Source organism: Macrobrachium rosenbergii, chromosome 23 (genome assembly GCF_040412425.1).
Source record: "Macrobrachium rosenbergii isolate ZJJX-2024 chromosome 23, ASM4041242v1, whole genome shotgun sequence".
Lineage (NCBI taxonomy): Eukaryota > Metazoa > Arthropoda > Malacostraca > Decapoda > Palaemonidae > Macrobrachium > Macrobrachium rosenbergii.
The window spans coordinates 19,990,131-20,007,411 of NC_089763.1; the positions used below are offsets into that span (position 1 = coordinate 19,990,131).

A 17,281-nucleotide genomic window follows, 5' to 3' on the forward strand; every position below is an offset into this window, starting at 1 on the left:
CCATTTTGATAGCTTAAACCAAGAAAAACCATGTAAAAATGCTTATACCTGAGTATTTTAATAGTTTTATCACAAAAAGTGCATTTATTCATGAAAACTATATGAAAATACAGTAATTAGTAAATATTTCTCAGTGAAAAATACTGTGAATGGGCGAATTTTCCGCGAATGATGACTAGATATATTCCACAGAAACCCGCGAATGCGTGAGTCCGCGAACCATGAGAATGCAAATACAGGGGGTTTACTGTACATCAATTTTCTTTTCAATTTAAAAAAAAAAAAATGTATCAGAATCTGATGTACAGCATATCAATTTTCTGTTCAATTTACAAAACATCAAAATTTGAGGTCCAAATTTAATTTAGAGTCTAATAATATTTTTAAATTTTCATTTACAGTAGTAGTCCAGCAAATTATTTTCAGCCTCCTTTAAATTTAATGTGCTGTACCTATATATACAGCTGACTTTGGATTTCAGTAAAAGAGGAACCCTTCTTGACTAATTTTCTATTAGTGAATTCTTTGGCACACATTTTTTTTAGGGTTAAGTTTCTTATATAGTAAGTGAAATAAATTTTGCTAGACTCAAATGGGTAAAAATTTTGTTTATATGGAAAAACCAAAGGATTTTTAATATGGCTTACGAGTGCTGAAGGATTCAAATGTCTCTTACTCTTTTCAAGTACTATCAAATACTGTTCATGATACTTTTGCATAAGGGCAAAATTGCTTTTTAGTCTGATTTTCAAAACGGTAAAGTACTTTGTGCTGGTTCCTGGAGAAAATGCAAATTTACAAGGACAATCACATGAAATCTATTTTTAGTGCAATTGACATGTTTTTTTAGCCTAATTTTTAGGCAGAGTAAATGTACTTTAAATTTTTTTGAATCAATTCTTCTCATTTGCCCAGTTTTTAATGAAGATTTATAAAGTCAATTTTCTTTATATATTTAAAATGTATATTTCAATTCAGTACTGGTAACATTACTTTCTACATCCATTTAGCTATGAAAATAAAAGCTCTTATTTCCTTAATATACTTTTGGCTTTGTTTCCAATAACAGCCAATTTAATCAAACAAAAATTTTATGACCAAAGTGGAAATGATTCAAAACTAAGTTGCCACCAAATATGCTTATGTAGCTTTCTTTGTAGATCTATGAATTACAAATTCTCACAAAATCCAACAGACCACAACTTACAAATACATACCTGAATTCTGATCACCACCCCATTCATCCCAGCCACTGTTACTTGACGGTTTTGTTGCAGATATCCGTGACACAGCAGTGTTGCTATGGCTCTGTAGAAGTGAAATTGCCTTGTAATTGTATGTATAATAATTAAATTAAAGATTTTCTACTGACAAACACTAGTTGGCAAAGACATTGCTACCCCCCGCCCAAATATTCTACTTTGTTTTTCCTGACATAACTTTCTCCCTTCAAGAGATAGAAAGGCATATCACTTTGTGGTTAAGCATCCCCTTTCATCATTCCCTTTCCATTTTCATGCTTCCTTTGGGCCTTTGGGCCTAGGCTAGAGAGGTGATGATGCTTATTCCAGAGGTCTTTGTATTTGGAAAAAAGGCCTAAATGGTGTGTCACAGGTTATAAAGCATATTAAGAGTTACTTTATGACCTTTTCATTATTCAGAAGTCTTCAGTAACTTTATGACCTTTTCATTATTCAGAAGTCTTCAGTCATCAGAATGTACAGAAATATGACTGGTATCAATCAATCACTTCTATTAGCTATACTTCTATATATATAAGCCATTTTTAAATTATGAGAAGTAAACAAAAATTATGCAACAGTATTGGGAAAAAAGCTGTTAAATTCTATGCCACAAAAGAAATTACAGTAACCCTGTATACTTTTAATATGGGATTAATATTTCTAAAGGAAGTCATGACTGCTGATTTGGACTATGATTCAGCTATATAGAAATTTTAGTCAACCCTACTGAAATCCTTTTGAAACCCTTAAAATATTTCTAGTTCCTAAAAGAAATCAATTTATATTTAAAAATGAATGGTTTATCTTTCATGACAGATTGTTCTTGTAACATATGGAACTTATAACTACTGTTTTGGAATACAGGCAAAATATATTGAATGCTCACCCAATTTAAGACAAAAGGCATGAACAGATCAGACCAGTGAAAATTCCAAGCTATAGTTGTACAGTATTATGAAAGGTTAGTTTACTGACATTTCTGTGGTCATTCTACATTTGTAACTTTCCATACAATCAGTAAGGGTAATTTTATATATATAAAAAACTATCTTTAATCTGTCCCAATATAAAGAGCATTTACATACCTGATCACCAACTAAGGAATTGAAGAAATCATCAGTGTCTTCTGCTGGGGTAGTATCCCAGCTTAGAGAGGCTGTGCCAGAACTTTTAGCTGTTTCTGTGCTAAGCATGGCCCCTAAGCCTTGTTTGTCATCACACCCTGCTGCATCAAGCTGTATTTCATAAGAAAAAAACCTTGCCAAGTGAACTAGAAAACAGTTCTCACTTACACTGCTACAAAGCAGGATGTTCCATTGCTCAAATAAGCTAATCAACCACAATATCATGGATCCATCACAAACTGTGATCAAACCAACCACTCTAAATAGTGCAAAGTTTAGAGAATCAATAAACCTTTCACAACAGGAAGCTGAAGTTTCAAGTGAGCGTTACTTACTACAGACCATGCAGCTGAGATTCTTAAGTATTCAATATTCTTATAAAGTTCAAAATAACCTCTTACAAAAAACTCTTAATACTGTACTAGACCTTTTTCATATTAAAACAAACTTCCCAAGATTTACACATTTTAACAAGGATATATACGGAGTGATTGATAACCAGAATAAAAAATCATATACATAATTCTTATCTTGTGAAATGGTTATAATAAATTCTTATCTTGTGGTATGGTTATAATAAAAAATCATATACATAATTCTTATCTTGTGAAATGGTTATAATAAATTTTTATCTTGTGAAATGGTTATAATAAATCGCTAATATTGTCACTATGAGAATCCAGTAGATGATAGATGAGGTATTTATTAAAAAATTGGGAAAACTCCAGAAAGCTTCAGAATGGGATGTACGTTAATGATCATGAGTTAGGACAGCAAAAAGCTACAAATGTAATAACATTTGAACCCTTTCTCCTTTTGACTGCCTTGGTCTGTTGTGTAATGGATACTCTCACACTTAGATCATATGCATAGCAAAATAAAGATACAAATTAAGTGGTTACGGGTAAGCACAAGAAAAAAAGTTGTATTCTGGAGTAATTCTTATCATAGCAGTTGACAAAGAAAAGAGCATTTTCCATTAATAATTTTTTCAGGCTTATTTTTTTCATATTTTGTGTAAATAATAAAAACCTGTGGGAAATCACTATTTTAAAGTTGAATTTAAACTACCTTGTTCAAATACTGTAGCTTATAAACTTAAAACATCAGTACACAAATTCATATACAGAAACCACATTATTTTTGTTGATCTAAACAAAGATTTACGATAAAATTTTGTTGGTTGTACACAGTTTTCTTGAAATTTATCGTTCTTTCATGAGAGCTGAATATGTTTACTTATATCACCCTTCAAATTTAATGTGGTGCATTTTTTACATTTATAATTACCTGTGCTTGCAGAGTTAAAAAACCTCAATTTTATGCAAATCCTTTCATTACATCACTTAGAAAAATTCATATCTTAAGTAATTATATGAATATATAAGTGATATGACCAGTGCTAAGATCTCACAAAACCAAAAACCATCTGTATAGTGAACACCATACAAAGCAGGAGATATAATCACTAATCACTAAAACCTTATAAGCAAAGGGCTCCCGTGCAAAAAAAAAAAAAATCATCCTTGTGTCTAAGGTAAATAATGAGAGCAATACTTACTTCTCCATCTTCTAAACTACCCCACGCTTCATCATCATCTCCCCATCCATCTCCACCACCAGTGACATCATCCACACTACTTAATGCCTCGGAAACAGTAGGAGACTTTTGCGAAACTGGTGCTGATGGCTTCTTCTTTTCAGGAGAGTCATCCTGTGAAAGTTCAGAGATAATGCAACATATTCAAAATAAAGGAATGTCTCCCAAAAATATTCTCTCATTAATTGTAGAGGTTTTTTCTTCAAGAGACGAAGCTGACAAGTGAATTCAACTAAGATGAAAAAATGCATCCACTGGAGTAGTGTATGGGTATAACAACAAGGCTGAGAATGGATGACTATCCATGATCCAATAATTTAGGTAATTAACACAGTCTTTAGTTTTTGAAAATTTCAATGTTAACTTCATAACTCCACAGTCAAGGTGAGCACACTGCCTAATTCTAGTGTACTCTACTTAATTCTAACAAAATTTACCCTTCAGAGGCACTGCACCTCATCCTAAAGTTTTGTACACGATTTAAAGCATGTTAACCAAAAATATCTTCACTTTTACATCTTATCCTGTGTAAATAAGTTGTACTTGAACCACTTACCCCTTAGTACCATAGAAATCAATACTTATGACTAATTACACTGAATCTGTTTGAACTCCAATTAGTCCTTTTTATATATCAGTCATCACCTACAGTACATCAGACACAACTTGTAACTTTTCACCCAATTCCTGGAGTGCTCTCCCACCTCTGGTTAAGCTGTTAACCAACACTGCTGAACAAATATTTAACTTTACCTTCCTGTAATTGTTATCTCTCAATGGACAACTAATCCTTCATGTGAGTCTTATAAGAACCTATAACCATGATTCTGTGGACTTTAAATTATAGTATATAATCATTAAGTCACTAAAGGACTGAAATTTTTCATTTAATCATGGCAGTTGTGAACCTGCTAGAAGTTCAATGAAGCACGATAACTAGACATTTTTTAGGGCAATTCTCATATTAAAATACTAACCAAAGACTTCCAATTGGAATTTTCCCACTCCTCATAATCTGACTTATCTTCATCATTTACTACTGCAGCTGATGTTCGACTTGTAGACCTGCTCCGATCTTGTGAAGGAGTAGAGGCAAGGCTGCTTGTTTTGGTGCTTGGAGTCAAAGTACCAGATGTGGATGAAGCTGTAGATGGCTAAGAGCAAAACACACAAAAAGGGAACTATTCAGACCAGTTATTTAGTCATTCGTCAAGATCAAATATGTACATCCACTTATTGTTAGGAAAAAATACTTGTACATCAGTAAATGAAAAATACTGGTAGTAATTAGTAATGAAAAATATTAGTAGTAATGTTCAAAAAGCTCACTCTCATCCAAAGATTTATTAATTGGGAAAATATCTAGAAGGCTCCATTATTGGTGGTAAGAACACATTCAACTGGGAATTCCCTTGAAGCAAAGGAGGACCAACGAACACTTACTCGCTGCAGAGGAGGAGTTCCAGTACTGGTTTTGTAAAACTTTGACGTGATGGCACCTACGGCCCAACCTGCCCAAGTTGCTGGCTGAGTTCCTCCAACTGACACACTTTTCACTTCAGATTCTGGAAGAAAAAGGAATGTCTGTTGAAACAGACTGCTATGATGTATAATTACAGTAGGGTCAGACTTGACAACTACAGGTATTTCCCCGTTTACGCTACAAAAACCCCATCGTTTCTTGAAATTAGCCTAGCCTACACTAGGGTATACAGTACAATTTATACATATACAGTAGCCTAGCATACACTATACTCGCAGCCTACCTTGGTTTTGCGACCATTAATTTATTTTTATACAGCAACTTCCTTATCAGTTTTTACCATATTGTATTGCAGTACACAGGATAAAAATATGTAGGCTATGTGTGAACTATAGACCCAGGCTACCCAAGGTGTTACACTCATAGTATCCATTTGCAAAAGTCAAAAAGGCTATTACAGCTGTATTTGGAGATAAAAGTAATGGTAATGCAACTTATTTTACTTACAGAATCCATTTATACTGCATTAATATATTGATATATTATCATCGTAATAAGTATAAAAAAACAATCGTCCCACCTATGGTAAAAAAGTGATTCTTTGAATCATCTGATTAAGCCTGCTACCAAAAGAATTAGGAAAATAATTTCTTAGTTGCTAAAAGGAAAGAATGGAATTATTATTTTTTTTTTTTTATGTAAATGTAAAATGGGTACACAAAGGTACACTAACATAGTTTACATTAAATAAAATCCCTCCAAATCACAAAACAGCTGTTTCCCGCCGATTTGTTCGTTTACCAATGTAAACTACCTCAGTTCTCTCTCTCTCTCTCTCTCTCTCTCTCTCTCTCTCTCTCTCTCTCTCTCTCTCTCTCTCTCTCTCTCTCTCTCTCATTACTGTACATATCCTTAATGAAATATGAATTACTGTATCATATACATAAAAATATGAAACTAGAACTCCAAGAAGTTCAAGTTGCCTTCGAACGAGTACATGCATACATAGGTACATGTTACAAATTTTTTTTTTGCTTTGCTTGATTACTGTACCATTTTTGTTACAAGTTTAGTTTATTCTAACTGTGATTAGTCACATAACATAAAGATATACCTCTAATCACCATAAAAATATTTAAAATACTTATGTTCATATGTCTCTAATCAACTGTAAAAAGTTCAAAATCATGGAATTGAGTGTGTGCAGACAACTCTTCAAGACTTGATTGCATTCATAATTTGGTTTATTAAACAAAAAAAAAAAGAAAAGAGAAAATGCAGTAAAAATATTATTGAGAATACTATAGCACAAATTACAAGCAAATAGAGTGTGTGTATTACTGAATACTGAGAATTTATTGCATTAGTTTCATCTCTCTCACTCTAAAAATCTTCTCTTCTCTCTCTCTCTCTCTCTCTCTCTTCTCTCTCTCTCTCTCTCTCTCTCTCTCTCTCTCTCTCAGAGGGGGACTGTACATTTATATCCTTTAATGAAATATGAATTACTGTATCATAAACATAAAAATATGAAACTAAACCAAAGAGTTCTACGACGGAATCGTGGACTGAAGTGCCTGAAGGGAATCAAAATTTAAAATATTTTCAAAATCAGAACTGCTAACCCCATCACAAACTCGAATTATCATAAGATGAAACATCGTAACTGGGGGTCTACCTGTATAGTGGTTTTGAATTTTGATACACTGCAGCTTATAAAAATACCTGACAGTCAAATCTGAAGTAAATTATACTTCTATATATTCACTCAGGTATATCTAAGCACACATACAGTATAGTGTATGAAATTTTGCATCTGCATTACTCAGTAAAAAAAAAACTGCATCAGACGACTTGGATTGTTTCTCTGGCAGGGTCTGGAGAAACCTTTTCTAATTTTCCTAAGAAACCTTTCAAAACACGGAAAACAGCATCTCTCACATTTTTTTCAGGATCTAATGTTAGATGACACAAATTTGGCAGAACTCTGAAAAAAAATACAACAGGACATCAGTATTCATGAAAATGACATTTTTAAAGATAAAATAAAGTTTTTATATATACTTAAACAGTTACATAGGAAGGGCTTTCCACACAGCAGTCATAAGAATTCAAATTTCAAAGGTTGGCGGGACCATCGCTGGGTATGGAGACAGGGTCCCTCCAACTTTCGGGGGTGATAGGTACAACTCAGCAAAGAGCTTCAATTTGTTTGATGGGCCAAATGTCCAGAGGCTGGGAGGAGGGTAGGTCCGACAGGTAATTGCGTAAATACTGCATATATAAACTTTATTTTATTACATAAAAAATGTCATTTTATATAGACTGACTAATTGAATTACATAGCTGATTCCATATTGTGAGGAGGTGGGAATCAAGGACATGTTCTAATTCTAAAAACAGCTAATAAAGATAATGACTTTGAACTAGAGAGGTTGCAGCATTGGAAATGATCAATGCTACTGTACCTTAACTGGTAAGAGAGTTGCTTTAGGTGTGGAAAACCGCCCTGGTCAGCACTCATCTTATCCTGTAGAGGACGTGGCAGTAGATGGCCAAGAAGAGTTGCCTCTACTTTAAAAGGGTACTTTGCAGCCATGGGGTTCTGATGGCTGACAGAGACAAAAATAGCGCCTTGCCCTGGGCATAATGCCAGAATAAACACAACACTACCTACAACTAAAAATAAAGAACCACTAACTCAACCATTAAAACTGGTAGATAATCCAGTACATTGTACCCCTGACTTTCCTTACACTCCAACGACCTTACAACAAGGCAAAGGGACAGAAGAGGGAAAGAGAGCCCTTCTGAATCTTTTACAACTTTGGCCAGCCAGATCCCGGAATTGACACTGACACCTTCCCACTGGGATTGAGGGGCAAGCACCTGGGAGTTGGGCAGAAGATGCCTGAAAAGAAAATTGATTGCATTTGATTATGAATGCAGAACATTACATTAAAAGATTTAGATTCCATTTTGAAGAGGAAAAGATAAAATTTGGTTTGAACTGAGAAGCCTGATTCCTGTGGACCTGGGTTGCTGGACCGAAAGAATGTCTTTTTGATGCAGGGGGAATGAAGGGACCTTCTAAGCACCCTGTTTTTGTTTAGAGGGTCCTGTTAGTTTTCTGGTAAAGATAGGACTTAGACCTCCAATAGGACAGCAGTTATGTCCTTTATGTATGAGAACCTGTCCGGTTGACGCACTGGCGGGAACGAGGCTGCACAGGCTTCAAACGTCAATTTTGGATAACGGAAAAAAGATCTGAGAGAGGGAGAAAGTTAATTTATTACTTGCAACCTCGGTTAAATCAAAGCGACAAGAATTACACTTCCGGAAAGCAGACCCATGATCACTGCCACGGCTAGAGAGTGGGGGCAGTGAGAAGCTTAAAAGGTCGGGACTGGGATGTTGGAAAGATGAACTCAAATTACAAAAACTGCCCTAATCAAAGCAATTACAAACGAAGGTCCCCAAAAATGCATTGATAAAACTTTGAGCTCTCAGTTGAGCAGCCTGATTTTTAGGTAGAGGGAACAATGTTCATCATCATATATAAGACATAACCTTTCCTATAACTACTGAGGTCCTGAGCAGGAAAGGCAAAAGTTGCCTAGCTAACTGAACTTATAGACATGCCCTGACCTCCAAAAAGGATGGTATTTGTGTCCATCCTTCTGAAACTGACGCTTATTGTGTCGTGCAACTGCCACCAGAAGGGCTTTTTAACTTCAATACTGTTTGAATAGTGCTTTGTCAAAAGTAAATTTACATTGCACCACCATTCTCCCACAGTCTGAACGCAGAAAACCAAGCGAGACAAAGTCACTTGAAGGGACATGAGCTAGGCCTACTGGAATGGCAGCGAATTTAGCTAAAGGCAGAAGTTTTGGAAGTCCATCAGCCTCGCAATAAAATGATTTAATTTAAAACCCAAAGATGTTGAAGGATTTATGGGTTCAATTGGGATCCTAGGCTACGTCAAGAAAGAAGTGGCGATAATAAGAATAAATAACTATGTGCCGTTCATAATAATAATAACACACATGCCACACACGATGTTACAAAGAGGCCCACAACTGGTTTGCCACATAGTTTTCAGAAATCGTCACATACAAGGGAGACCCGAGTCCACTCCATCTGAAAAACCTAATTTCAGCAACACAATTTGTCTGCAAGGACATTCATTTTTCCCCACACGAAGCCAGTAACAAACTTCACCTGGTACTGATTTGCCCAGAGGAGGAGGTCTTTCGTCGTTTCGCTGAGAGAGGAGTGGGTGGTCCCTTGTTTGCGGACAAAAGACAAGGCTTTGGTGTTGTCCGCATACACTGCTACAATCTTCCCTGCTACCAGACGAGCGAAAGACTGAAGGCCCAGGTGAATGGCCTTTAGCTCTTTGAAGCGAATATGTAAGGACTTCCGAAACGAAGTCCATGTTCCCGAGACCCTTTGGCTCCCTAAAAGGGTTCCCCAACATAGATCGGATACATCAGAATAAAACTATAGGCTGGGGTACAGTGGCAGAAGAGATATTCCTACTTGAAGCTTTTCTTCTGACAAACACCATCAAAGATCCTCTTTGATATCTGACGAGATGGGGAAGACAAAGGAGTCTGGCTGGGTCTTTCTGCACTTGTTTGCTTTCAAGTAAAATGGTAGGGCCTCATGTGAAGCCTGTCCAACTTCACAAATTGTTCTACTGAGGCCAACATGCCTAGGAGACTCATCCAATGGACTGTTGAGCATACCAAGAGAGAGAGGGGGGGAGGAACTCCCAAACAGTCTGTAGGCAAGACTCGATCCTTTTGGGGGATAGAAAAAACCCGAAAAGTTCGAGGGTCCAGAATCATCCCTAAATAGGGAATCTTCTGTCAGAGTCAACTGTGATTTCTGAGGGTTTATCAAAATGCCTAACTCCTGCGTTATGCGAAGAGCCTTCTTCAAGTCATCCACACACTGTACTTCCAACGTGGAGCGGAGAAGCCAATCATCCAAGTAGGAGGATACATTGATCCCGAGAGGATGAAACCATTCTCAAGGGCCATGAGGACGCTGCAAAGAACCTTCAGTATCGCTCTACAGTAATCGTGAAGTGCAATTCGATGGCGCTTACCTCTAAAACTAACTTGGGGTTCTTGTTGCTAGGAAAGTTTGCTGTATTAGCTATGGAAGGGGCGTAAGGGAAGTAAGAAAGTCGTACTTTATTCATGATTTTTCAGTTGCAGTCAAAAGACAGACAAAATCACAGGTAAAGAAGACCGGTTAAAAAGGTCACAACTAAAGTCAGAAAGTCACACACATAAAAAGTTACAGAAAATAAGTCAGTAAAAAGTCACAGGTAAAAAGCCAGGGAAAGTCACAGGTAAAAAGGCAGGAAATAGTGTCAAGTAAGAGTAAAATTCACAGGTAAAAAGTCAGGGAAAAGTCACAGGTGTAAAAGAGTAAAAAGTCAAGTCAATGAAACAGTCAGCAGGTAAAAGACGGGAAAAATAAAAAAGTCAGGTAAAGCCACAGAAGAAATCAACATAAAGCCACAGGTGCAAGCTTCAAGGCTTTTGTCACAGCTAAAATCCCGCCACAAGAGTTAAGGAGTCAAAGGTAAGATACACTGGGACTGTCAAAGTAAAAAATACAATAAAAGACAGGTTAAAAAACCATTACTAACAACAGAATGCAGATAAAAAGTTCAAACAGGTCATTACAGGGAAAAGTCACCAGTAAAAAGTCATTCCAGAGCTTTAAAAGTCAGCATTAACCTTATTAAATATAAATTTTTGATAAATACCAAAGAAGTCATCTTACAAAAAGTCCCAGGGAAGTCATAGAACTACATTTTACAAGTGCAATTAATTATAGGTCCCAACCAAATTCAGTGACTTTCTCTGACTTTATTACTAGCCACCAAAACTTAATGCGATCATTCCTAACTTGACATCATCACAGATAAGACCGTTCAGATTCTGCGTTTTCCGACATCTTCTTTACTTGATCAAGATTCAACCTCATCCTGGAAGCTAACTTGACCATCCTGGTGGAGGTGGCAATGCGAGGACATCACTAAATCACTATATATACCCATATATATCACGTATATCCTCAAATCTAACATGTGCATATGAAGGGTTGGCTTCTATATATAACTTCTTCAATATATAGGATCTTCCTTTCTCATATATGTCTTCTCAGAAGAACAGTTCCGATTCCCACAACCAATATATATATATCCATTCGAGAGAGGTCTTTAGAGAAATATATGAACATTCTCTCATGAGGGTTTCACCACACACACAGTGGATATAGCAGATATATGTATATATATATAATGCATCATCAGAACCATTTCCACCATATATTGGCGGTAAATATACGAGATATATAGGCAAGCATCGGATTTATATATATACAATATATATATCATATATATAGGCATTACCAGTATATATGATAGGGTGTAGAACGACTTGTTGCGACGCCATGTTTTATATATAGAACGATTTGAGTTCAGAGGACATAAATGATGCTCCTCTGTCGGACACACACGTAGTTGGGGACCAATATATATAGAACATATATATGAGACATGAATATAATATATATATATATATATATACATATATATATATATATATATATATATATATATATATATCGTCAACAATTATCAGCATATATGCCCGGCATGTGATATATATATATGGACCTTTACACACAACATTTAAACGACAAATGGTTTCATATATATATATCATATTGAACGGTGGTACGATATAAAACTAGGTATTACTTATATATATTGGACAAGATGATATATATATATATACACCACACTCCAAATATATAGGATATAATTTCGATATATTGATGAAATCCAGCGGATATATATACATACACATATATAAATATACATATATGTCAATCTTTATATTATATATACTATTATCTGCGGATATATATATATGTTCATCAGGGCCTCTAGACGTGAAGGATACATATATTATATAGCTCATTATGACTAATTTCTATATATATAGTATATTGTATAGGTGAGACCTTACAGAAACACAACACACTTCATTCACTCTGATCTTTCGTTGCTGGACGACGAGCAGCTCCACGGTCCTTCAAGGTTTTAGTACACAACTTGAAACAAAAAAACAACGACGTCGTCAAACAACGAATAAACAAAAAAAGAAGAGACATTCCATTAATGCTATCATTAAAACAGACGAACTCCTGCCACTCCGTTGGTGAGACCAAAGCTTCCCCAAAACTGAAAAACTCCTCGCTGTCGCTTCAAAGAGAGAGCCAAGGTCGATCTTCCTCTGTAACAACCAGATGATAAGCACTCTTTAAAACCACAAACTAAACACTTTGTACTCTGGCTATTTCATGACTAGGTCGTCTATGTTGGGAAATGCTAAATAAAAAGAGGTAGGTCCTCTGTATTCTCCAGTAGCATCGACAACCAACACGTCTCACCTCTTTCAAATCGTTGTGAACAACCACCATGCTCCTAGCACGCCATGGCGATGTACACGTAATCATTCTTCAGACTTACCTCTTTCCAGCAACATCGATTTACGATTTCTGTCTCCATTCTCTGCAGATTCACTATATCTTCTTGATTTCACTCAATAGGATGGCAATCAGGAGAAAGATTACGGAACTACTCTTGAGGCGTGATTGACTAATTCTTCAACCAACCTATCCCATTCAGCCCATTGACCTTTCCAATTCGGAAACGATTCATTCATGCTTTCAATCAGTCACACTAGAATCTTACTAAGAAACTTGGATTCCAGGCCAACCGTCACCAAAGTCCACGTTCAGCAACAGAAATTTCAAACCCGAATACTCCGTACGTTCTATCCATACCATCCCATTCATCCAGAGCCACTAATAGGCGACACATAACTTTGGCACTCACACCCCTATCAGACAACTTCTTGCTGAATAAGTTTGCTTTAAGTAATTTCATTTTTCAGGAATATTATCATATTATTCAAATTTTCTGAACCTCCATGTCAAGCTAGGGCATTTGGTCTTTCCACATCATAAAAATCATTTAAACACCCCATTCAGTGTAGATGGAACAGGTACATCCTTCCATCTACGTAAGCGGTTGAGCGGTTTGATTTCTCTCAAACTCTTACACTACCATCTACCAAGTTTGTTGCATTTTCCACCCAGTGGGACCAACTCTAACACCTGCATACGGATTTTTCTAGGATTTTATTTACATTCAACCGCCTTTCGGAAAACATTTCTCTTTGTAACTCAAACCAACTAAATCTTCCATCTGGAGCATCGGACCTGTCGGCCAAAATTTCACAAACAGGAGACATACATCATATTCAGGTGCGTTGTTTACCCACAACGGAACCCAACGTTTACATCCCAATCATTATCCATCTCAGATCATACGTAATATCCTGTGAACGTTTTCTACCTGCTCTGGCTTAATCCATTCGCACTGGGCAGATAACGTAGAGTACGTTTTTATGCCCAATCACGCAACATTTGCTCAAATCCCATCAATAAAAGCATTGTCACTCAACATTCATCCGCTTGCATATACACACTGAAGAAACTTGACCTTGAAGTTGCAGTCTCGCTAAGTTTGTTCAGAGCACGTAAAACTTACTCAAATGATCTACCATTACAAATCCATTCGTCCTCTAGCAGTCACAGCAAGACACACAATCAATCACAACCAATTTCGTTGCGGCTGTATGAAAACAGGCGGATTCCATGTTTTGCGATACGTCGCGTGACAGTCCGCACACAATCAGATTACATCCGCTCAAAGTTCTTAGGCACATATAATCTCTCCCCCAGATTCTGTTAATTTATTCTTCCAAGATAAACGTCGTTAGCACCTTCACATAGCATTTTGTATCGGAAAATACTACGAACACTTCCCTAATCCCATATCCCTTCGATGCAAAATCTGGGGCGTGGGTAGAACAAATCTCTTGTACTTCGGGCGTTTCTAACTCAGACGGCCAACGTTCCATTCTGCAACGAATACACACTCTCTTAATATTGTATTTTCTGAATAATTTTGCAATGAAAACCTCAATCAATCAACAAAGGCTTTATTACTCCTTGCTAATATCCCGCCACAAAACTAGTTGCAGACATCAACCTTAAGATATTTCCCCTGGGACTGTCAAAATTCCTCCTCACATCCACAAATACAACATTCAGAAAACAACCATTACTAAAACAGAATGGCATATCAACATTCAAACAGGTCATTAATTTCAAATGCCAATTTAATTTATTCACCCCCATAATAACACATTCCCTTGTCCCAAAACCATGTATTAAATATTGATTTTCTATATAAATACCAATAGCGTCATCTTCACAAAAGACTACTCATAGAACTACATTTTTACAAGTACAATTTTATTCTGATCAGACGATCTACAGTTACTAATTTACCTCGCGTTGCATACACGCGTCTAGGGCAACATTCAACTTATCATCATCACAAGAATTTCGCAACCATCTTCAACATATCCTCAACCCTTCCAGATTCCTCATATTTTTCCCATAATCATCTTCTTGTCCAGTGAGCCAACCTCATCCTCAAGCTGTGTCTTTAAAATCCCTTGGACCACTGGCATTCACCCTTCCTTTATACTCGAGCTAAATCCAAAGAATAATCACCGTAATTTTCACGTCCGTCCTCAACAACATCCTACAACATGTGCCTCCTCATCTAAGGGTTGGCTTCCTTCTCACGTAGCTGAATCTCTTCAACGAGACGATCTTCCTTTCTCTCGTGGTACTCCTCAATCAACAGTTCGATTCCAACCACAACCAAACAGGAAGACTCATTCAGGAGGATACTGTTGCTGAACCATGAACATTCTCTCATGGTCCGGTTTCCCAGTAGCAGTGAAAGCAGATCTGCTCATCCAATGCAATGCATCATCAAGAACCATTTGTCCCAAGCAGTTGGCGGTAAACTCCCACGAGACCTCAATCGCAAACTTAGCATCCACACTGACCCAACAAAGGCTCATGGTCCGTCTCGTACCAAAAATCTACCCTATGATAAAAATACTTTCAACGACTTTCTTGCACAAACTATTGCGCCATGTTTTCAATCAGCGATTTGAACTCTGTTTCCAAAACGGACATAATGATGCTCCTCTTGTTCCATCTGCCTCGTAGTTGTACCAAGCACCAAAGTTTACGAACAACACAGTTCTAGACATGATTTTCATAATCCGGGAGCGGCCGTCATATCCTTGCAAGGAAAGGCAATCTCTGAAATCTACTGTATTCGCTCATCAATTATCAATCTTACATACCTTGCCAGCCATTCAGTAAGGGGATCCCTGAACAATCTGAAATAAACATTTAAACCAATTAAAACCTGCAAATGGTTCACTTATGCTCTGTGTCAGTTGAACCGGTGGGGCACGATAAAAACTAGGTTTCCACTCACCATTGCAGGTTGGACAAGATGATATTACCCTTTTGACCTTCCAACCTTCTCTCAAAGAATACTCGAAAAGGTCCATATTTCTTCTAAGTCTCACTGCAATCAAAATAATCTATAAAACTGTCAATCTTTGATCAAACGAGCCAGGAATAGTCTTGCCCTTTGAAGGCAGCATGTTCATCAGCCAGTCCTCTACTCAATGAAGGATCAGGTCGCAGCTCATAATATGACTAATTTCCTCCAGAGGCATCTAATAATAGCTCTTACCAGATGAGAATTTTGAAACACTTAGCATTCCATTCATCTATCATGTTAGACAGCAGCTTCCATAAACCTTTCAGGTTTTCATTCACCTTTCTCCGATAATCCCACAAGTAGCCCGACGTCGGTCAAGATAAGCATAAACACCCTCTTCCAGGCGCCTTCCTAGCAATCATTACCCTCTCAAGCTCCTCTGACATTGCTGCCATCTCCGTTGATGAGACCAAAACACAGTCTAAGAAACTGATATATGGGGGGTGTCGTCTTCAAATCCAGTATTAAATTCGGGAAGCTCTTCCCCAAAATCCTCGTCTCCACGACTCAAGCCCCCGCCTTAAAACCACAGAACTAAACACTTTGTCTACTTTTACTCTTTCCTTGAACTAGGTCGTCCAATATGTTAGGGAATCACCTGATATGCATCCAGGTACCTTCACGAATTCCATATTACCACCTCGTAATATCTCTAACGCAATGCGTCTCTTATTCTGTGGACTCTGAACAACCACCACTTGAGCAATGCCATGGCGATATACTATGATTCCAATTACAAACCCCATCATATACACAGGATTTCTGTCATATAAACTTATGTCTATTCCGAAGCACTATATCTTCTTGATGGTTTCCTGAGGCTATCGGATGGCAATCAGGACTAAGATCCTCCAATATCTTGGGGCGTGATTATTCCTCTGTCGCTAATTACAGGCATAATTCAAGTTTAGGTCAACCCTGCCATCCTATGACCAAATACAAACCCTAGACATCCTCTTCACATGTAATTCAATTACCATACTAGGACGGGACCACATCCGCCTTTTTTTCAAAACTAGCACAAAAATATTTGACACTGGAATAATCACACCAAATTGACTACAATCACTACAGCCCAATTTCAAGCTCAGCCACTAATAGGCGACACATAAATGAAAGCAGCCATTGAATAGTTCCTGAATAAGGGTCTCAATTTCATATTTTTCAATATGACATTCATACTAATGGTATTTCTGAACTTCCGTGTCAATTAGGGCACTTGGGTACTTTGTTCCACTGTCATAAAAATGGGAAAACTCCTCATGATTCAGTGTACATGGATCACACGCA

At 37.0% G+C, this 17,281-nt stretch overlaps 1 protein-coding gene across 1 annotated transcript in view; it reads right to left on the minus strand.

The window, feature by feature from the left end:
* Window positions 1-17,281, minus strand: part of yata (N-terminal kinase-like protein yata) — a 57,660-nt gene that overhangs the window by 11,269 nt on the left and 29,110 nt on the right. Inside the window, exons 11-16 of the mRNA XM_067125380.1 lie at window positions 7,321-7,435; window positions 5,412-5,552; window positions 4,946-5,122; window positions 3,930-4,082; window positions 2,330-2,479; window positions 1,218-1,308 (exon numbers count right to left, since the gene is read on the minus strand). Coding sequence (XP_066981481.1) covers window positions 1,218-1,308; window positions 2,330-2,479; window positions 3,930-4,082; window positions 4,946-5,122; window positions 5,412-5,552; window positions 7,321-7,435 — 827 coding nt within the window. The remainder of the gene's footprint in view (window positions 1-1,217; window positions 1,309-2,329; window positions 2,480-3,929; window positions 4,083-4,945; window positions 5,123-5,411; window positions 5,553-7,320; window positions 7,436-17,281) is intronic.